Below are 24279 nucleotides of genomic sequence, written 5' to 3' on the forward strand. Positions count from 1 at the left end.
GGTAATGATTGAGGGAACTCCTGCTGTACAAATGGTATGTCACTGACAGCCTGTATCCTCGTACATTACCTCTCATGCAATGGTACCTGGTGCCATTTTTCAACAGGAAAATTCTTGTCCATACATGATACATGTATCTGTGCACTGTCTGCATGATATTAAGGTACTATAATCGCCATCAGGGTTCCCCAGATCTGTCCTCAGTAGAATGTGTGTGGGATCACCTCTGATGTCAACTCTATCCTAGTGCCATTTTCCAGTACATAAAAGACCAGTTACAACATTTGCTGGCTCAGGAGAAGATACAACAGCTTTGTTACACTCTTCCCAACCAAACGAGTGCAGACATACTGGCGGAGGTGTTGCAGTATCATACTGATAAGAAGCTCATACTTCAAAGTTCTTTGTAAATTTGACTTTATTTTGTAATCACTGAAGTAACATTACATACCCTCCCAAACTCTGAAATTTCATTTCCTCCTTCCAGCCTGTGTGCTTCATCTTCTTTTTTTAGGCAGTGTATTTCATTATACTCACTAGCAACCACGTTCATCACTGCAGTGACAGAGACTTCGTAGGACAAGCAGTAGTTACGGGGAAAAAAAAAACACCACCACATTAATATAATGTTCACTAAAACCTATGGGCACCATAAAATCCAACATTAAAATGCTTGATATATTTATAACTTGTAGCAGAATTGGGTAAGGTTCATGAGTGAATGCATGTGCAGCTGTTTGGCTCCAAAACAAAAACCCACTTTGTCACATAGAGCATGATTAAACAGGACAAGCTAATTGTGACTACCAGAGAGCAAAGATCATGGCGATTCTGTGCTTGCCACGTATATCAGTTTCTTCCTCCACCAGTACCTGTTACACCAGTAGATAAGGACATGCAAACAGCACAATTTATTTATTTTTTTAATTCTTGATGTTCACTGTAGTGGCATAACAAATTTGATACACTTTCACTATGATGTCAAATGTTACTTAGATGTTCTCAGTATCTTAACTCATCTATGAATGTGGGGAAAAATTGTGTGAATCTTGCATAAATAAAAAGTGCTCTAAACTTTTTGTCACAGTAGTAGTGATACATGAATTTAATTTTTGTACGGTCTTTCCATTGGTAGACTTGAATTTCTCACATTAATATTTGTTTTAATGACATTTGCTAATTATGATGTTTCATTAAGAAAATGTGCATTCCCATTGAGTAATATGTGATATGAAGTGGATGCAGGGACAGTGTGTTGTATATTTCCAGTCTTCATAATTACACACACTGTTAAAATATGACAACACACAGAACAGAGTTTTTATGATTCACAAACTTATGTTGCACACAGCTTTCCTGCCTCTGGCCTGTATTACATTGTAAAAGATCTTTTTGTAAATATGTTTTACAAAAGATGTTTAGTAAAATCATTGCTAGTGTGTTCTATCATACCTTCTATAAAATTTAGTGTATGGTCTTAGCTTTTATACACTTTGACGGTGTAATTCAGGCCTTATGTTAACTGAAGACTGTGGAAACAGGAGGGCATCTAACCATAAAGTTAAAATGAAGTAAATTTGCCCAATAATGGAAAATAGTGGATGCTTTATTACAGGGTAAATGCTAGGAAACAGACTACAATAGGCATATTTTCCTATGTTGAAAATATGGTTCGAATTGTTGTTATTCTGATTCATTACAAGAATTAAATTCAATTTATGGTCAATATTTTCACAATATATCTCTTATTTTTATGTGATTAAAGCTTAAAAATCTTCAAATATCTGGTCATGTGATCAACCCTGCTCTGTTATTATCTGATGGTCTGGCTAGGAGTAAGACGAAGTGATATGTGTGTTATAGGAGCATTAGCCGAAGTTACAAGGTTATTATTTACTTTTTCTGCAAACAGTTTAGCTACATGGACACCGTAAAAATATAGATTGACATACATACTTCATAAGTTATAGTAAAACAAACTTACTTAAATGTGAGAATAGGTGGAACTCTGAGGGTTCAGAGGATTCCAAATCTGGTAAATACGGAGATCTTCCTACAGTTTATGTTTCGTATCCTTACGTTTTCCCATGGTCGAAGGACCTCCATTGGCAGGTGCATTGACCTGATTAAAGATGCTGGTTTTGTTGTTCAATCCAGGCTAGCCACCACGTAACCCCCCTCCCCCCTTTTTTTACTCATTTTTTACTCATGTTTCCATTGACTACTTTGATCACTAGTGTGTTTGTTGTTTGAGGTGTTGACCCACATATTGTACACAGTACCAAATTGTCACAAAAGTTGGCGCAAACATTGTGGGTACCATCTACATTATATATATTTAATCACGTATTGTCCAATACCATATTGTACAGTTTCTTTAGATTTTCACGTGTAGTTGCTAATATGGGATGCCATCGCATGATGTTATCTTCACATTACTACTACTGACTGGAAATTTTATGTAAATGATAAAAAAAACCTACATCTGTGATTTTTCAGTAACATAATATAAAACTGGCAGTTTTTTAATGAAATGTCATAAAATTTGGCATTATCCTTGTTCACATGTAGAGATGTTGTAAATGTGATGGTGAAAATTTACTAATTTTGTTACTTGATAGTTATTGAATTTTGAGTTTGGGTTTTGACCTTTTTCTCAATTCTGAGAATTATGTTCACTCTTAAAATGACAGTTGTTTACAAATGAAAAGAACTATAGCTTTAGATGTGGCATCAAACAAAAATATCCCTTTCCCGTGAACATCATTCCAGTAACGGTTTTAGTCACTGATATGACATTTCACAACACTTTTGCACAATCTGTTGTAAAAAAAAAAAAAATTATGTTTTTCGATATATCTTTAATTTGGTGCATCAATTAAACTACATATTTTCATAGTATGCACTTAAAAATATGAAAAATGCCAAATACATCACTTAAATTGTGCAAACACAAACATGGCACCTGTTCACCTTTCAACCTAACCTAGGCCCCAATTTGTGCAACAGATTGTGTTGTCACACAAACTTTGATCACAAATAGTCAAAATAATGTTGAACAAACATTAAAATAATCTTCCTCAGTGTTCTGTTTTATCATCAGAAACATATTTGCATGGTGTCGTGTGTCTTATGCTACAATTTGCTGACAGAAGCAAACTGAGCGAGTGAGATGTTGGTTTATATGTTTGTGTAGCTAAAGTGCTGAATTTGGTGAGTTCATATTTATACTTTGATACCGCCAAAATATCCAGTTTAAATTATTCACTGCATGACAGTGCTGCACAGACTGTGTCTTCTTGGTATAATTTGGAAATCTGAGTTTGCCAGATAAAACAATTACCTTTATTGCAAGATAAAAGTGAAGAGTACTTGATTATTATGGGAAAATAAGTTTTCAGTGATTAAGTTAGCAAGGTTTTGAGAAATATGAAGGGACGAATACTGCAGGTGGAGGTGAAGGAAATGCTGAAACGCACTAGTTTGTACTTTGAAATTAGGCTACCAACTCTTTAAGGCCACATAATTGTTCACACCTGTAGGTTCTTGTTTCCACCATGGCAGGTCTGTAGTGTAAGGTATTGTGATGCTACATAAATCCCTGCATAATTTATTGGGAAAGCAAATTTCCATACCAGCAGGATATGTGCACATTGGCAAATGTCTGATGTTGTGTTGAAGCCAGTCTGTCTTCCACATTGAAATTTAGACTCTGGGCAGCTGTTTTCACGCAATATTGAAGTGATGACAGATCGGCAGTGTAGTGTCCTGGAGGAGAATTCTGAAATTATGACATTGTTTTCTTTTGAAAAACTTTCAACACTGTATGGTTGCAAAGTTATTTTTTTTATTAAACTAATTACATTTAATGGGTATATCATAAATAATTTCTTTTTCAATGGTGGAAAAAAATTGATGTGTGATGTCAATAAGTGATGATGTAAATATTTTTTTCTTTTTTTTTCCAACTGACCACTGAAAAAAAATGAAATGAAACAAAAATAATGAAAATAACTGTACTTCTAGAATAAGTGGCCAGAAACTAATACCAAGATTCATCATCCAGTGGCAAACCCATGAAGATTATTTACAACATATCCGCCTGGAACGCTTGAAGAGTCACAACTTTTATGTGGACATTATAGATTGTAGTCAGCAAGGTTGAGTGTAACATGTGTGCAATGTTCATAGTGGCGCACACTGAAGAGGAACTCGTGTAAAAACACTACATTTTGCCACTCTGCGTACTAGTGACAGAATTCATATGCCTAGTGCACTTGGTGGAATTAGTGGTTTTCTGCATTGTGGAAACGAATGCAAATGCGCATTTGCCTCTAGGCCAGCATGCAGCAGATTATGTCTTGTGTTTATGAACATTAAACCACATATTTCACAATGCTCTAGTGTGAAGATAACACTTGGGAGAGAGCTATATGGTCCATTACAGTTACTGGTCTAAGGCGCTGCAGTCATGGACTGTGCAGCTGGTCCCGGCGGAGGTTAAAGTCCTCCCTCGGGCATGGGTGTGTGCGTTTGTCCTTAGGATAATTTAGGTTAAGTAGTGTGTAAGCTTAGGGACTGATGACCTTAGCAGTTAAGTCCCATAAGATTTCACACACATTCCATTACTGTTACATGGAAAATATGCTGGTTATCCTGTGCTAAAACCACATTGCATGGTACAGTACCTTCTCACTGTTTTGCATATGATCCTTCTTATTCACTAGACTCCCATGTGCCAACCACTGTTGTGCATCTTGTCCTATATTAGCCAAAATGTCAGAATGTAAAACCACTTTCCTTTAACTGATAATTCTGTACAATTTGAACTTACTTGTGTGCTAAAATTATCCCTTTGACACCAAAGAGAGGTACTGTCCCATGGTTTCACATGTTTCTTCCATTTCTGGCTGCCCCCAATACTGACTTCTGTGGGTATGTGAGAAGGCATTGGGCCTACATGTACTCTCTCTGCAGCCTTAATCACTGTTGCTGATACGCTATTTTATGCATATCGCTAGTTTGGATTCATTCAAGCTGTTGGCTGAAGGTAGCTTTCTGATCCCCGCTTTCATTGTGTAAAATTTGTGTTGAAATTCAATGGTTATATTGCTTGTGAAAATGGACATTTCTTATTTTTCAGTTTGTCAGAACTTGTAGAAGCCCCTACTGTTGCAAGGGAATTGGATTGGGTGAACTCTGCATGGCCAGAGAGATCAGAGTGTGACAAGCCTGCAGTACAAAAGTATTGTTTAATAGGAATGAGAGACTCGTACACAGATTTTCATATAGATTTTGGTGGGACTTCTGTATGGTATCATGTATACAAGGTAAGACTTGAACTTTTGTTTCCTCTTAGTGAAGTAAGAGTTAGGGTCAATAACTTTATCTTGAAACTCTCCTATTTGGTCTGTGTTTGCACTGAAAAACAATAATATCAGAAATTGAGTCCACCTTGATGTAAAACACCTTGTTATTTGTTTACTCATTTATTTCCCCAAACTAGTTTCGGTGACAAATATCACCATTAGCAGTGGGTTTTTCAAAATTTAAAACATGCAGAAAATAGCATAGTTATACAAACACAGTAACACATTATTACATTTTTACTGTTTGTTTTTTAAATATAGTTTTGTATGGATACTTTCATACTATCTTATATATTGTATGTTATGGCATGTTTTTGAGAATTATTGACACTGTTTGAGGCATATTTTCCGTTGCTAGTTTTTCTCAGCAAACGTTGTGTCATCTGCATCTGTGTCAGCAGCTGTTAGTATACAAATACTAAAAGGTGAACATAGTATGTCAGCAATATACACTTGAGGTTGCGGTAGTGTTGTGGAATCCAGTTTTGGTGTGTACTGGGCTGTTACTTAGTTATTCATGTAATCATGTTCGTTGGACGGCACGTAGCTGATTCTATACACTGTAAAACAAAACTTTTGCACATTGTTTATTATCAAGAACATTACGCCATCTTGATGTTCACGCGTGTCGCAAGAGGTGTATCGCATGTTGCGAGAAGGCTATGAAAACTGTCGCGGAAATTACAATGATTTCTGTTCCTTATTTATGTCTCTGTGTGTGATGCGGAAGTGTACCTCGTTCAGAAGTTTCTGCTTGTTTGCCCTATGTATTGAGCCTGACAAGAGTTGCATGTGAGTTGATATATTCCAGCATTGCTGAATTTTTCTGAGATTTTTCTGATGGGTCTTATCTTTTTTGAACTGTATTATTTGTTCTGAATGTTATTGGGATCCCTTGCTTTTTTCAAGACGTTTCCAATTCTATGTGATATTTTGTTATTATATGTTAGTGTGTAACAGAGCACATGAGGGCTCTAAAGAGTGACAGCACACTTTCAACTTTTGCAGAACATCTAATGAACACAAACCATAACCCCGCTAATATCGAAAACTAACTACACATTCTGAAAAACAGCAACAGTCTACACCAACTACTAACAATAGAAGAAAATTACTACATACAAAAGGCTATAGTGGAAGGGAAAAATGTAATAAACGAAAACACAACACTTTACAACACATTCCTTACTACTCTGAGAGAACTGACCAAGTACACAGAGCAGAAAGCACACACACGCAAAAGAACCACTTCCCAATCACACACACACACACACACACACACACACACACACACACACACACACACACACACAAAAATAAGGAACAGAGGTCATCGTAATTCCCGCTACAGTTTTCATAGCCTTCTCGCAACATGCGATACGCCTCTTGCGACGGGCGCGAACAGCAAGATGGTGTAATGTTCTTGATTATGAACAAAGTGTGAAAGTTTTGTTTTTCTGTGTATAGATCACCTACATGCCATCTAACGAATGGGAGTACACGAATAATTATGTAACAGCCCAGTACACACCAAAACCGGATTTCACAACACTACTGCAACCCCAAGTGTACATTGCTGGCATACTAAGTTCACCTTTTAGTATTTGTTTACTAACAGCCACTCACACAGTTGCAGATGAAATGATGTTTGCTGAGAGAAAAAAATGCCAACAGGAAAAAGCACAGAAAATGTGCCGCAAACAGCGACAATAATTCTCAAAAACATGCCATAACATGCAATAAATAATGTAGTATGAAAGTATCCATAGAAAATGATATTTCAAAAAACAAACAGTAAAAATGTAATAATGTGTTACTGTGTTTGTATAACTATGCTATTTCCTGCATGTTTTAGATTTTAAAAAACCCACTGCTAATGGTGATATTTGTCACCGAAACTAGTTTGGGGAAATAAACAAGTAAACAAATAAAACAAGGTGTTTCGCACCAAGGCAGACTCAATTTGTGATACTGTTGTAAGAGTTACGATTAGAAGGGATCATCTTGCTAAAGTATCTTCCTTTGCTTGCTTCTTTTGTAATCCAGTTCAGACTTAAGTGTGCGATACAGATTTAACATGGATGATATAACATTACTTTGTTGTTGTGACATGATTTAAATGGGAATCGGTCTATAATACAAGCAGAGCCATAGAAAAGCATGAGATTATGCATTGAGTGATTATTACACAAATTTTTCCTTCTGGTGCTTATTGACATTTGAAATTTTTACATTATTATATCCTTCTGGGTGGACAAAATTGGTGTACATGGAAAGAATGTTAAAACTTCCATTAGTTTGCTTGCTTCATTTATCAATCGAAGTTTCACGTTGCATTATATACTGGTTTATCAAAAAGTCAGTATAAATTTGAAAACTTAATAAATCACGGAATAATGTAGATAGAGAGGTAAAAATTGACACACATGCTTGGAATGACATGGGGTTTATTAGAACCAAAAAAATACAAATACACGCTGAGTTATCAACATATGAATTACATTTGATTCTGCTAGCAAACCTCTCAACACAAAAACCACTAAAGTCTCATGAGTAAACAGTGAGTTTGATGGCCGATAACTTAAGCCGAGGCATGGCCATTGGGCAGATTACATGATACAGCACTGGTGGTGATGGAATGGAGTTTTTATAGTTTACTGTGGTGGTGCCTGCTTTCACCTTTCTACTCAATCCTTCATCAGTGTTTTGAGTATTAGGCTGAGCTACAATAAAGATGATGTCAGTTTATTTTCAGTACCATTGTGACTTGTAAGAAGAATTAAGAATGTCTTCATACTTGAGTGTGACCTGACACTGAGCTGATAAATCATCCCAAAAGTTTCACAATTTAGTATTCAAGAGAGACACAGGATTATTATTATTATTATTATATTATTATGTTGGCAGTGTTAGGTGAGATTGGACTCTATTGATTCTTGTAAAGCTTTATGACTTAATTTTCTGACTTTCCATGCAGCTGCCACTTTTCTTTTTTCTTTTTTTTTTTTTTTCCTCCATGAATTTTCTTTCTTTCTTTCTTTAGTCCATTTCCTCCCTGTTTCCTTCATACTACAGTTCTCTGACTGCACTTCCCATCTGTCAGTATTTTGCCTCTAAGAGTTTCTGTTCAAACCGTCAGAGGGATTTATTTGTGCTCTTGCTAGATTTTTTTCGTTTCCTTGTTGAATTTAGGGTATTGTTTTGTATTGTTCTATGTATGTTAACGTTTTGTGGATAGGTCTTGTTACTTGACATTTTTGGATGTATGTATAAAATTTTACTCTTACTTTTCGTATGTGTGCCATAGGGTTGAATAATTTTCTGTTGTTTTCCAGGGTTTTTGTCTGTAGGCATCTTTTGCTCTGCTTGGGACAAGAATCTTCCTTGTAATTTTACATTCCTCTTTCAGGATGTTTTCATATCACCTTTTATGTTTTATGAGAATTTTGGTAGCATACAGAGGTGCTAGTTTGTTAACTGTGCTGTAGTGTCTGATTTTTTTGTATTATTATAACCTCATACAAGAAGTTGCAAACATAGTGTAAAAATTAAATCTGAAACAGTTTTTCTTCTTCTTCTTTTTGTTCTTTACAAGTTGTAAAATTTAATACGCCAAGTAAATTACAGATGTTCTCTAGTGCATAAAAATTTGTAAATTTAAAGTATTAAATTTGCAAAATAAAATGCACTGACATTGGCAGTACCATAGTCTTGAGATTTGCTTTTTTTTTTTATTAAACCTCTAATTGGATAGTATGTGACCTCAAAAGGTTTCTATAAGGTTTGGAAGATTTTTTTGACAGTTGCACCTTGTAGTTTTAATCACCAACATACGTTCTTAAAACAATGACTGCTGGATGTGTAGTGACGGCTGTCTCACCAGTAGGCTGGGCCAGGCCACAACGTCAGGTGTAAGGCTGTGCTTTATCCGTCGGCAGACACAGCATAAGGCGTGATGCACTTCTGTGGCTGTTGAATGCCTCATGAAAGTCAGCGTGTTAATCAGTGCCTGATCAGTTATGAGGCAGTTAACGATTCTGTATCGGAGGAACCCAGTATTTAGTTCTAGACAGAGGATTCTCATCAGAAATGAATTTTAAATGTGGTTTCCATTAGGAAGATATAATTATGAATGTTTCTGAATGGGATTCTTGTGAAAACTGTGTAGGAGTAGGGATACTATTAAAATGCCAGGGTATTGTCCTCACATACCATACAAAGCTTTGCAGATAAATTTCTTTTTCCACCACCATTGTAGATAAACTACAAAGGGAATGGCTGAAAACATAAAATATGAAGAGAATGACTAAAATAATGACATGATGACATATTAACTTTCAGTGTTGCGATGTTTATTTTTATTTATGATGTCCTCTGATATAAAATTACGAGTAAGATCCTCGCACATTTGTTTGACAGTTTTTGACATAATTATTTTGTGAATTTTCTAACATGATAATCAAAGACATCACACTAAAGAATGTGCCATCTGAAAAAAGTAAACCTGTGGTTTAGTATTGGTCTATTGTTTCTTTAAGGGAAGAGTGTTAACTTGTTACTGTTTAAATCAGGTCAGTACAAATTCTGAAACACTCCCTGGGAAAAAATTACTCAGCTGTGAAGAGAATTGATCGTCGTTGGCAATGGATTCAGTTCACATGTGCTATAGGCTACTGTAGCCACTCTTCATGTGATGCTGTGTATTTGTAAACTACTTATCTTTCAGCTTACTTTCAGGGTCTGTGAACTTTTTCCATGAATTTGCACTGGCCATTAATAGTCGCAACAAAACTAGAAATTTTGGTAGTAGTGGAAGCAGCCCTTAGGAGCTGGTAGAAATGTGTGCATGGTCTCTCTGTGTGCAACTCCTTGCACTATTTAGTAATTGTGAAGCAGTTAGTTCATAAAGTGCATTTGCCATGAACACACTTTACAAGAACGGGAATTCCAACATCATTACAATTTAGGATATAATTACAACATTCTATTTTTCCATACCTTGAAGACATGGGATGAGAATTCGGAAGAGACAGGTTCACCTATAAGAAAGAATCCTGCGTTAGGTCAACACAGTCAATGAACTGCAGAAAACACAGACAATCTGAAGATTTCCACAGCAGACGGTAAGAAAAACAAGGCAACAGTAAACCTGAAATGAACAGCTGTCAATCAAATTCTACACAGTTATTTTAAGTTCCGACCTTACAAAATTCAAGTTGTACAGAAAATGAATCAGCGAACCACATGGTACACAATAATTCTGTAAAAAAATTATGAAAAAGATTAATGACGATCTCAATCTTTTCAAGTCAGGTGAGGCTAGTTTCCAGATCAGCAGCATTATAAACAAGTAGAATTTTCAATATCGTGTGAATGACCATTTAACGTAAAGCTTACCATTTGCTGTCTCAACGTGAGGTGTGATGGGACCTTGTGTCTTTGAGGCTGAGAGAGGGAGCATTTGAACAGAACGTCGATACGCTTTTGTACCAGAACAGCATTTAATGTTCCTAATATTCATAACGATATAATTTAAATGTTTGGCAACACTTATTGGCCCTCAAGATAACTAGATTTGTCGGTACCCCCACTCCCTCCACCCCCACCCCTTCCTGCTCCCCTTGTGGGTTTGCCTAAAAAGGAAAGTGCACACCACTCATCAAATGCCAATTTCCAAGTTAAAAACCGGCATTCGAGAAGAAATCTACAATTCCCATTACAGTGTCCCAAGGTGCTTTGCAAAAACTCGGCACTCACTTCCAGAAATGTGTGTGTTTGAATGGCTATTGTATTTAAGACTATATTTTGTTGTTGTTGTGATACTTAATGGCATTTAATTTATTATTAGCTTCCAAAATTAAAACTTTCTAATTAATGCTCTTTACTTTCACTATAGTTACTTCAAATTTTCCTGTTACCTTGTGCCACACTGTACCTGCATTCATTTGATTTTGTTTGCTGTTGAGTTCCTACTTACTTGAGTACTCTTATAAATGTATTTGTCATTAGTATTTAAATATTTAAAGTAATCCTCCATAGCTCTGCAGTTAGCACATCTGACTGCCATACAGATGACCCAGGTTCAGTTTCTGGTACTGCTAGGAATTTTTCCATAATGGGAAGATTGGAACAGGCTGCGTTCAGCCGTGTCAGCCTAGTTGTGAATTCTACAAGTTGTTTTGTGCAAGTTGAGTTTCAAGCATATTGTTTTAGAGTACCATATCAACCTGATTGACTCTGAAAACTGTAGCTTGGCGTGATAAGGTGCTCAAAAATGATTCCATATTACATAATATATTGAAATAAGTGAAATCTGCAGGTTTTATTTTTGTATCACCTTTCAGTTTCTGCTCACTATTGCAGTTTGCCAGATGTATTGACTGCTAGCCTTTTAAACTGTTTTCATATACTATTTCACTACAAAACACCTCAAAACTGTTATATTAGCGTGTTTGAGATTAGCAAAACCCAATATTCCGATACATAGAGGAAGATAGCACTGTCTGTTGTGATACTTAATAGAGCTTTTTATGAGTTTATAATTCATTATTTGATATCAAAGTCTACATTAGCTTCCAGAATAAAAATATTGTAAGCATTTAATGCAGTGTCTCTTTCATCTTTTAATTTATGATGCATAGTGTATTGTGGGATTAGAGATTATCGGATTACAGAAGAATGTGTGTTGTACTACCCGAATGTTTAAATCACCTTCATTTGTCTTTGGGTTTCTCAAAATAATACATTGTGAAACAAGTTGCACCATTAAGTCACATTAGAACATTGAAATGTACCACTTTTTGATTCTCTTATTTCAACTAAAGTTAATTCATTTTCCCCTGCAGACTAACAATAGATAATAGCATAACCAAAAGTAACACTGGCAGAATACAAAAGATATATATTCTACACTGTAGAGTTTATTAGCTTATTCAATTATGGTAGGGAATGTGTTGCTGAAACATGCTGTAAACAACTGACAGCAATAGGTTCTATGTTGACTGAGTGATAACTGTCCGTACTTCTTCTGGCAGTCAATCATAGCTCAATGGAGCATCATATATGACCGGAAAAAGATGCAAGGACACTGGTGTGCTAAAATTGAGAATGAAAGTAACTTTCTTATCGTGCCACTGCCAAGTAGCATAATATTACAAAAAGGAGTGTTGTTACTCACTAAATACAGGAGATGTTGAGTAGTAGACAGGCACAAGAAGAAGACTGCTATACAGTTAAGTTTTCAGCCAAAAGGATGTCTCCTGAAGTAGAAAACACACAGTCTATTAACCACAATTCACACTTATGACTACTGTGTCAGGTCACTGAGGCCAGATTGTGAGCAACTGTGCCTGACAGGAGAAGCAATTTGCAAGTGGTGGGGAGTAAGGAGGAGGCAGGGACAGGGAGGGAAAGGGATAGCAGGGGTAGGGGTAGGATAGGGGAGAGAGTGGTTCTGCTTGTGGGAGTATGTAGTGACATAGGGGGGACAGGGTTGGGATGCTAGGTGCAGTTGTGAATTTTGAGGGAGATGAGGAGCACAGTAGGGAGTGGAAAAGGAGAAAAATAAAGGAGAGGGAAAAGATGAGTGGGTGCAGTGGTGGAGCAGAAAGCTGCATTGTGCTGCAGTGGGACCAGTGAAGGGGACAGGTGGATGAAGAACAGGGACTAGCAAAGGTTGACGCCAGGGGAGTGAGTTATAGGGACATAAGTTATATTGCATGGAGAGTTCCCACCTGCATAATTCAGAATGACTGATGTTGGTAAGAAGGATCCAGATGGTGCAGACTGTGAACCAGTCATTTAAGTGAAGCATGTTGTGTTGGACAACTGGGTGGTCCAGCTGTCTCTTGACCACAGTCTGTCAATGGCTATTCCTGTGGACTGACAGCTTGTTAGTTGTCATGCTCATATAGAAAGCAGCACTGTGGTTGGAACTCAGTTTGTAGACCACATGACTGCTTTTACAGGTAGCCCTGCTTTTGAGGGGGTAGGAGTGACTGTGACCACGTTGAAGTAGGTGGTGGTGGTGGTGGTGGTGGTGGTGGTGGTGGTGGTCTTGGGTAGATGTGTGGGACAGGACTTGCATCTAGGTCTATTGCACATCTAGGTCATATTACAGGAATATGAGTTATGAGGCACCGCCTTACTACCATGCTCCCAGATCTTTGCATGCCTGCTTCTTCCCACCTTGCTCCCCTCCATCTCAACCCCGTTCCTCATGGCTTCTATCCCTGTAATAGACCTAGATGGAAAACCTGTCCCTTACATCCTCTTACCACCACCTACTCCATTTCAGTCAGTCATCACCTATCCTATCAAAGGAACGGCTACCTGTGAAAGCAGTCACGTGATTTACAAACTAAGTTGCAATGACTTTGCTGGGCATGACAGCTAACAAGCTGTCTGTCCACATGAGTGGTCATGGACGAACTGTGGCCACGAGACCACTGGACCACCCAGTTACTGCAATGCTGCCCAACACAGCTTGCTTCACTTCAGTGACTGCTTCACAGCCTGCACCATCTGGATCCTACCAACACCAGCTATTCTGAACTGTGCAGCTGGGAACTCTCCCTGAAATACATTGTATGTTCCCCATGTTCCCCTAACACCCCTGGCATCAACTTGGCAAACCTTTTCCTCCTATCCCCTTCCCTGCTTCCATTCCAGCACTATGCAGCCTTCTGTTCTGCCAGTGCACCCAGTAGTATTTTTTACCTTTCTCTACTTCTCTTCTTTTCTGCTCCCCTCCCCCTCAAAATGTCTTGACTGCACCTAGTATCCCTACTGTGGCCCTGTCAAGTTGCTGCATACTCCACAAGCAGAACTACACCCTCCCCTACACCTACCCTGTTTATCCCCTTCCCCCCCCCCCCCCCCCCCCCCCCCCCCCCCCCCCCCCCACCCCCCCCCCCCCCCCCCCCCCCCCCCCCCCCCCCCCCACCCACCACCCTGCTTCCTCCTTGCCCTCACCACCCATTGATTGTTGCTCACAATCTGGCCCCAGTGGCCAGAGATGGTGGTCATGTGTGTAGGAGCTGTGCTTGCATGAATGTATGTGTCTGCTTCAGAAGAAGACCTCTTGGCCAAAAGCTTATATGTATAGCAGTCTTGTTGTTGTACTTGTGTGCAACTCAGCATCTCCTCTATATGCTGAGTAATAATATATCCTTTTCATAATACGGACATTATTCCATCCTGGTATTTCCATTGTTTTGATTTTGCCAAGTGCAGTACAGTACAGAAGGTAACTGAAAGAAATACGCAGTGACGTGAACAGAAATGACACTTTTATTCAAAGATAGTAACTGTATTGAAGTCACCAGGATTTATGATGATCCCCTGGACATAATGGCAAATGAATCATGTTCAGAGATTTGGTGGTCAGTACATCTATGCAACACCACACCTCTCTGCACCATGACACAAGGATCACAAAAAATGATTATTTTTCAACATTGTTCCAGGGTGAATTACGCACCCTCATAAGGCAAAAGGTGGGAACATGTAATGCACCCAGGAATATTGTTGATTATGCTCATTTTAGTGATCCCACTGATAAGGTGTAGGGAGGCATAATGTTGCGTAGGTGTAATGACCTCCAAATCTTTGAACATCATGTACTGACTGGTTAACATTATCGTGACACTGTACTCGTTCCCTTGTGAGTTTTTTCAGGGGTGCATTCAGCCCTGACTTCATTTTTATGGATGACAGTGCACAACTGCATCAAACTGCGCAGTAGAGGAGCTCTTGGTATGAGAGGATATTCAGCAAATGGACTAGCCTGCCTGGCCCCCTGACTTAAATCCCACAAAGCATGTGTGGGACGCATTGGGGAGACATATTGTAGCACATTCTCATGCACTAATGATCATATAGCAGTTGTCGAGAATGCTGGTGGAGGAATGGAATGCCCTATCAAAAGGTTACCACCCATGTGGCCAACATGGGAGCTCATTGCGGAGCATGCATTGTCATGTGTGGTGGTCTCGCAGCCTATGAACAACCTAGTCCTGCCTTTTGTAATGTCCTGCGAACCATCTTAAATTGCGGTGACTTCAATGTAATTATTTTCTTTGAATAAAGCACTTCTATTCATCTTATGTATTTCTTTCAGTTACTTTCTGTACTATACTGTAGCAGTTCTTTCTGTGTGTGGTCCAAGTTTCATTGAGCTATGCTACTTCTTGGTGACACATCTTGCGAAAGTTACTTTCATACTTGCGTTTTGCACGCCAATATAATTCTAGTACTTATAGTGTGTGTCACTGGACAGATGCACATATTTAAGTCAGTCTTATTAATATCACATTGTTGAAGAATTGTGCAATATATTTTATGCTTAAATAGGATGCATTTTTGGAGGCCTCTGTAGGAATTGGCGTAGGTTAAGTAAAGACCCATCATGTAAAACTTCGCTTCATTTCTTCATTCTTGAGCTGCACAAGATTGTTGGCAGCAGGTATAAAGTTGTTACAGTGTTTCTTAACTTTTGGAATGCCTGCCTTCTATACATAAAAAAGTGATGTGACAGCCAGTATTTTACCCTTGTGTGACTATTCTGATAAACGAAGTTCTATACATAGAGGTGTCACAATTTGTGAAATGGAACTAGACTTTGTGATGATTAGTACTTGGTCAAAAGTCTAGCAGTTGACCCTCTACGTAAATAAATGGACTGGAATGAGAACAAATAGACATAAGTAACTGATACTTTTTTTTTTTTACTACATAATTGACAACCAGACACTGAACTCAGTCAAAACTGTCAAGTATGAAGGCGCATCTGTCGGGGGGGGGGGGGGGGGGAGGAGGAGGAGGGAGAGGTTACCATTGGAAATGCAGATAACATGTTGAGATTTATCATAAGGAGATTGCCTTAATGAATAAACTCATTCGACCAGTTCTTGGGTATTTTTTTTGCTGGTGTGGCACCCTTACCAAGTTGGATTGTTTGTTGGTCAGGCTCCAAAGATGAGAGAAGATAAAAAGAAATTGCTACATGCTTGGTCACCAGTTTGATAAGTCAGCACAAACTTAAATGGAAGAAACTACAAGTAACGTGCAGTGCATCATAGGTGGCCTTAACCTTATAATTCGGAGTCTGTATTTCACTGTTAACACAGAAACATATTACTTTGTGCATTGTGTGTCTTGTATAGTGACTAATGAGTTTGAAATTAGAGACATTTGAGTTGATGCAGGAGGTATCGGCAATTTTTCTTCCCACGCACCACCGCAAATGGAACAAGAAATGGAGCAGGTGGATGATTCTGGTTCCCCCTGTAGCCTCTGCCACATGCAGTACAGTGGCTTTCAGAATACAGATATAGATATTGCATGTGCCATTGTTGTCTCTCTGCCCGTATGTGAATCTTTTCTATATTTGATGATTGGAAATATTAAATGGGAAGCTGTTGAATTGTAGACGCTGTCCTGCACAAATTACCCGCTGGTTAATTACGCACAATGTAAATATTATTCTATGCACCAGGTCTGTTGTTGACTTGTTTGTTCTTAATAATTTTATTGAGGTTAATTTATAACTCCAAAACCTAAAAATTCCCCAATGTGGTCTCCTTTACTTTCAGTACATTTACTTGTAACTGACTCTTTTCATTTTTGAGTCATAATGCCTGTCTACTGCTATTTATGGACATGGTAATTGTTCTCACACGATAATTATTCTCTATCATGGACGTATGATTACCAAAGTAGCCAACATGTCCAAAGATAGCTACTATCGAGGTGCACTTGTGTCATGACAAGCATACTATAACAAACATAAAAATACACTAAGGTAAAGATGTTATCAACCCAAAGGTTGATTGGAACACCTTCGTGCATTACTAGGTGTGGTCCTATTGGTGAGACATGTTATTGCCTTCATCAGAACATTGAACTAAATTAGCAGCCACTTACAGTGAGACATACTGTTTAATGTGGACTCCAAACTTCTTTGCAGTTCACCTTGACGAATATTGCCAGAGATGAAAGAAGTGTTAAGTGAAGATAAAAATCTTAGGATTGAACCCTAGACCTTTGGCTCTGTAGTTTGGCACTTAACCACTGAGCCATTGATCCACATGTGAATACTGTATTTGTAGTAACCCAAGAACAATGTAACTTTATTACACAAAAAAGCATAAAAACGTGAGAGATAAGGTACATACAACAGATAACACACAAGTAGCTGGCGGAGCCTTGCTCTCCAGTCTATATAGTAATTAGTTCTAACAGGGGGCGCAGCCGTCAGGCTGTGCAAGTCAGCTGCTGTCGTATTAGCAGGCCAGGTGGCCCCTTAGTGGCTGAATCAAGTACAGACTTCATGTGCAAACTATAAAGGGATGCACACACGTATTTGGTAGTTGAAGCAGTATTATTATTCATCATACTCCTTCACTAACAATTTGAATCTTACGTATTTGCAAAAGTCTTGTTGAACAGTGCAAATAAAAATTTTGCTACTTGTGCATACCCTATGGCACATTCATTATCTATGACTTTAAGGCTATTTTAACAAACTGGACATTTGCCTCCTACAACTTTGTACCAAACTACCTTATTAAAATTAGGGAATTGAGCACCATTGACCTTGGAAATGACAGCAGGCTGGCAGCCAATAGGTTTGTGGTGGAAATAATGAAATAATGTTATCTAACTACACCATTGCTGCCCATTTGTAGCTTATGCCTAGAACAAAGGGTTCTAATCCCTGAGACTCGACAATGCTTCGAACAGCAAGATGTCTACATATGCAGAAAAAAGGCCATAGCTCAAAAATTCATGTGGCATGTAAAGTGGGTTAATGATGTCACATTGCCAACAAATTTCACATTTCTGCCCAATGCCACCATGGACGTATCACATGGTACAAAGATTGTCACGGTCCCTCTTACCCACATTTCACCCCCTTCTTTTGGCACCTCTATGATGGAAGCCACAACTGTGATGCCCAGTGTTTATATCTTGTTGTTTTCTTATGAGTGAGTGTCCATGGAAAACATTTCGGACACGCTTTCACTTGGATCGAAACTTAAATGTTTCAGTGTGGCACAGTGGGCGTCAGTGAAACCACCTTTTCCTTGAGACATTAATTCCCACATATTTCACAGTCAAAAATAATAATTCTCAGTGTCATGAGTGAAAGGACGATGTTCTTGACAACTTTTGACACTGTTGACACCTCTTGAACGATTCAACCCTTCTCGACGGGTATCACAGGGCTGCAACCTCATTGAACATGATATCACCCTTTTGGAATGCAGTATGACAATAATTTTGATCTGGTGGCAGGTTGGAACCACTACAGACTGTTCAAAACCATTCAGCAAAATTTGAACATCATAAAAAGCAGCGAAGGTGCCTTACGCTTTCTCAGTGCTCTTAATCATGAAGGAGTGCAGCATTGACACATGCGTGAATAAAATGGCCAAGGGTCCCTCAAAGACCTCACAGTTCAGCAAAACTTTTGGTGGCACTAGCTCACATTTATTGAGCATTTTAAAAATGTGCCTTTACAGAGAAAACCTTCGAAATAGCCCAAGGCACCTGCAGTTAGGCAACAACTTGACTCACTTCTGTGACCAGTTGCCTGGGAGTATTTCACAGGTTTTCTCATTTTAAAAGTTTCCATAAATGTGGGTGGATGCCATCAAGGGTTTTGCCTAACTGGGGGGGGGGGGGGGGGGGGGGTTTAGAGGGACCCTTTCCAGTTTTATTCTCATGTGTCAATGACGCACACTGGTGTGATCCTGTCATGGGAACAGAAGCGCTGAAAAAGGGTAAGGACCCTTCACTGCTTTGGATTGTGTTCAAATTTCGTCAAATGGTTTTGAATGGTCCCTAGTGGTTCCAACCATTAGACAAGAGCAAAAAATTGTAGTTGTACTCCATTCCAAAGGATTGCGATCACATCCAAAGAGTATACAGCCCCACAATGCCCTCCAGGAGGACTGTAACGTTTGAGGATGTTAGCATAGGCAAAGGTTGTCAAGAATGTCTTCCTGTTGCTCATTACATTGTGACCTGCATTTTTAACCAAGAAATGGAAAGGGATGGTTTCATTGACACCCTTTGTACCACCCTCTGAGCTGAGGTCTTTTCATTTCAATTATGAGTGGTGGGATCTGTGAAATATTTTCTGTGGGCATCTACAAGAAAACCGCTTGATTTCAACACTGGGTGTCGCGATTCTGACCTCCATCACAGTAGCGTCAAAAGAAGGGATGAAATCTGGGTAAGAGGAGCTGTGGTGACCTGTTCCTTGTGTGACATATCCAAATTAGTGTTAGGCATAATTTTCGTGAAATTTGGTGCCAATGTGTTGGAATGGGAGTGCCATGTTATGCTTTATTATAAAGTTGTTTATGAGAAGGAACTTTTCTCAGTGTTTGCAACATCGTAGACTAAAGGAAAGTTTTTTGTGCTATCTGATCTTTAAGTTGTAGATGATATATTTCAATGTAAATAGAACAAAGCAAAAATTGTTAGTATTTAAAGAAAACTTGTGTGCAGCTACTGCTGGTACTTCTCAACAACACAGTTTGCAACTAGAATATTTTCCCATTGTGGAAACAAAATGTTTTATATGTGCTAAACCACATAAATGAGTGGCCATGTGTGATCTGGAAGGGATCTGAATACCATTTCATTGTTCTTGTACCTTGAAAAAAATTGGGAGGGCTTGTTCCCTGAAGAAACATGTTATTTTTAATAGAAGTTTAAATTCACATTCAGCCATCCAGGTTTAGGTTTTCAGTTATGATCCAAAATTGCTTGAGGCAAGTGCTGGAATGGTTCTTCTGAAAAGGTCATGGCTGGATTCCTGCTCCAACCTAGTTTGAACCGGACTTGTGAATCACCATGTCACTGATAGGCTATTAAATCCCAGTCTCTTCTTTTTTCGATTCCGTGACCTTTTTTTTTTTTTTCCAAAAGTTGTAGTTTACGTGATTCACAAACACTGGAATAGTTACCTTTTCTCTCTCAATGCATTTATAGAAATCGTCATTAGTAAATGTTTATTCCAAGCATCATGAACACCTGGCAGTGTAAACTACTAGAGGCAGGAAGAGAGACACCCCTTTTCAGTCATTGATGATGAAAAATTTCTGTACTGTGGCTGCTTATCCCTCTCCAGTTATAATGGTAAATGGTAGTCTGTCTCTCTGAAAATGAACTCTTTAACTTGTGAGGAATAATACATTTGTATTGTTTATGGTCAGTAGCTATGAAATTTGAAATCCAGCATAAGCTTCCTGCTAATGCCAAACTATTATGTTATGGTGTGTGACTTGTAGAAGTGTCCAGCATAACCAGCGCTTTTGAAATTTGGATTTTTTTGGTGGGTAAACATAAATAACAGTGATAAAAACTCCCGTTACTTTAGTGTCTATTTAATTTGCTTCACTCCCTGTGTCAACTTCTATTTTTAAATATGTAAACTCTTATCATCTGTTCTGAATATCTTGGTGTATGCTGTTTGAGAGACAGAGTGGTAGTTTTGTTGGAGCAGCAAATTATGGTCATAATGTAGAAACCTTCACATTATTTTTCAAAAGTAAGTTAGAACAACACGTACAACGTAAACTGTGATGGCCAGCTGTGGAATGGAATTCAGATCTTCCAAAATATAAGTCCAGTGTCTAATTACTGATTCACCTCACTTAATTTCAACTTTGTAGAAGCCTACTGCCTAGTCACCAGGGACTTAACTATAAGCTGTAGGTCTGGCATGAACGAAATATCAAATCCTAATGTTCCTTCCTTCCTTCCTTCCTTCCTTCCTTCCTTCCTTCAATAGTTGAAGGAAATGTCATCTAATTGCCAGTTAGTTTTCTTCTTATGGTCACTGATATTAATTTTGAGTGAATCCATGTTATTAACTACAAATGATATATTTTCATTGGGAGTCTGTGTTAGAGTTTTCAGACTCTTGAAACGTCAATTTCACAGACTGATAGAAAAATTGAACATGTGCCCTTTTCTGGGCTAATAGTATTCCATATTATGGCAAAGATTTATTCTGGAATATATTACCATTGGAAATAATGGAATGAAAATAAGCTATCATGTTTCAGGTTCAGTAACAGAAGTGTGTTTTAATAGTGCCACAGTGTTTCCACTGTGTATTAAGTGTGCTTGCAATCCATCTTCACTTTCAGGAATTTAAAATGTTTGTTTTCACTGATTATATGCTAGGAGACAGTTTTGCATGATTTGTGTGTAGAAAATTGTATACAGTGTGTTTCTTTCTTCTTCTTCTTCTTTTTTAAGTGACAGTGTTTTCCATAACGAATTAGGCCTATTTATGAATAAAGGCGATGACTCACCGAAAGATAGAAGCAGTGCATATCCAAAATCTTGTTCATTACGTTATTTACTTTACACTCAGAATATTTCACAATAACATATTTTTAATCTGCAGATACAGATGAAACAAGAAATTGTCTGTTAAGTTTAGTGCGCCATTGTTAATGTGTATCAGGAAAAATACCCAAGAGCAGATCAGTGACCCTTCTCAGTCAGATTTAAATTCATCGCCTGTTTATTGACGCTGGAGAACGAGGTTTAGTGATTCATTTCTAGGTGCGAAGAGAACCATTGGTGAGCTTTTCATCTAATACTGTAATAATATTATTTATGCCAAAATGTGGCATGTCCCATACAATTTCATTAAATCAAAATAAATAATTGCTATCTACATACTTTCATTTAGTGCTGATACTCTGTCAGACACAAAAGTGTCTTGCCTCTGAAATCAATAATTGGTTTTAATGTGAATTGCCAATCAAAGAGCCTGTCATGAGTGTAAGCAATAAAATTATGGTCTTCAAAACACATACAATGGCTGCTACAGTAATTTTTGTAAACAAGAGTGACCAGTAATGGTCGTGTGATTGAAACTTGCTAATGCATTCTTGTGGAGAAATAGTGTTTCATATTCCTATTTTTTTCCCCAGGGTCAGAAGATTTTTTATCTGATAAAGCCAACCCCTGCTAACCTGTCACTTTACCAAAGATGGACATTATCTGCCACCCATAGTGAAATGTTCTTTGGAGACCAGGTAAGTCTAAATGTCAACAAGTACCCTGTTTCGGATATTTATGCAGTATGTATTGCTCTTTCACTGTTAGACACTGTAACATTTTGTGACAACATTCTTTTCCATATGTGCATATTTTGTCAGCAGTATATGGAAGAAAAAGTTCAAAAAAAACTGCATATTTTTAAAAAAAATGTCCATTGCATCTCCTTACCAAATTTAGATGGTCCATCACACTGCCTTATGTTGAAAATCTGGATTTCAAACATAAAATCATAAAGAGATGGGCAGATAAGATAGTCTTTAATGTAAGGACGGATCATAAAAATTAACAGAAAGTTCTGCTGAACTTCTAAGATAACTTACATATAATCTCCCCCAATCCAGGTGACGGCATCTTTGAAGCTTTTAGCCTCCTTACTACTTGTGCATTTATTAAATTATGTTGTCATGACGATGGTGCCAGAACAGAGGTTGAGACCAGATAAAGCACTGCTCTTGATTGACTGAACAAGCAATAACCATAATAGCAGTTTAGTAACTGATGTTTCTGTAGCATACTGAATCATGAATGTGTTAAAATCTAAGGCTGCCTGTTGAAATGAAAGTGTCTCTGGAATACCTAAAATTCTGCTGAGACTTTATTCGTCGACAATAAAGTTGTCAGTTTATGTGAAACTGCTGCTACTTGACATTGATAGGCAAAAAGAAAGTAGACAGTCTTCATTGAAGCAGCTTCCCATGTATACAAGTGTGAGAAAATAATACATAAGATGCAGGAGAAGGAAATGCTCTGCATGTATGTGTACTAGACATTGAATTATGCTGCCAACAATCTTACTTAATGATTCTTTCATCAAATGATTGAGTGGATAAAAAGCAAGACTCCCTAGAAATTAAACAATAGAATTTTCATAGCTAAATGAAGAGTGGAAAATGGGCAAATGGGATACCAATTTGACCATCATGAGGTCTGATTTTGCAAAGAAGATATTTAAGTGCTTGAAAGTAATCAGGATAATTAAAAATAATAGAATATTGATCAATATAAAAATAAATTATATTTAATGCTTTCAGAACAAAACTTGAAATTTAGAAAGAAATTGAAAAAAAAAGGTGAAATGTTTTTAAAATGATTTGTCTACAAGTGAAAAATAAAAGGGATTAGAGGAACTTTGACACACCCTTGAATGATGTGTACTACAGCAAATATCCTCTAGTATTCCTGAAAAATTCTAAGATTATGAGTTAAATAATGCAATTCAAATTACCAATAAGCACCTTATATGCTGTACATGATTTCGAGCATGATTCAAAGGTGGATCAAATGTTTCTGTAATCTGTTTTATTTCTTACTTTTTGATAAATCATTTCATAAAACATTTGTCCTTCCCTTTTTTCCCCAGTATATCTACTTCGACATTTACAGGGGTTGGACAAAAATACGGAAGCAGCATGAGAAATGCGTGCTCGAAAGTAAACGCAGATTTTAGCCAAGTCTGCAGGTTGTGTTGTTGTATTTGACCATGAACAACACCTGTGCAGTGTACTCAATGTGTTGCAAGTGTCGGTTGTGTTGAGGTCAATGTTCTATGTAGTTTTGAGTGCATTGTGTTGGAGCTAACTGAATTAGAATGTAGGCAAATTGTTGGTTTTGAGTGTTTCCATAACTAAGATCCGCAAAGTGTTTGGTGTTTCAAAAGGCGCAGTATTGAAGGTTCATACTGCGTACATGGAAGCAGAAAAACATCATCTTCTAAGTCGCAGCATGGAGTGTGTTGAGTGATTGTGCCAGATGGTCATTGAAGAGGACTGTGATGAAAAATGAGGATGACAGCAGCAGACACTGCAGTACGGAA

At 37.9% G+C, this 24279-nt stretch overlaps 1 protein-coding gene across 2 annotated transcripts in view; it reads left to right on the plus strand.

The window, feature by feature from the left end:
• LOC126471586 (lysine-specific demethylase phf2-like) overlaps nt 1–24279 on the plus strand; it is a 175273-nt gene that overhangs the window by 53723 nt on the left and 97271 nt on the right. For both annotated transcript variants that reach the window (XM_050099822.1, XM_050099823.1), the window contains exons 6-7: nt 5144–5330; nt 22337–22441. In XM_050099822.1, the coding sequence (XP_049955779.1) occupies nt 5144–5330; nt 22337–22441 (292 nt within the window). The remainder of the gene's footprint in view (nt 1–5143; nt 5331–22336; nt 22442–24279) is intronic.

This window comes from Schistocerca serialis, chromosome 3 (genome assembly GCF_023864345.2).
Source record: "Schistocerca serialis cubense isolate TAMUIC-IGC-003099 chromosome 3, iqSchSeri2.2, whole genome shotgun sequence".
In the NCBI taxonomy this organism is placed as follows: Eukaryota; Metazoa; Arthropoda; class Insecta; order Orthoptera; family Acrididae; genus Schistocerca; species Schistocerca serialis.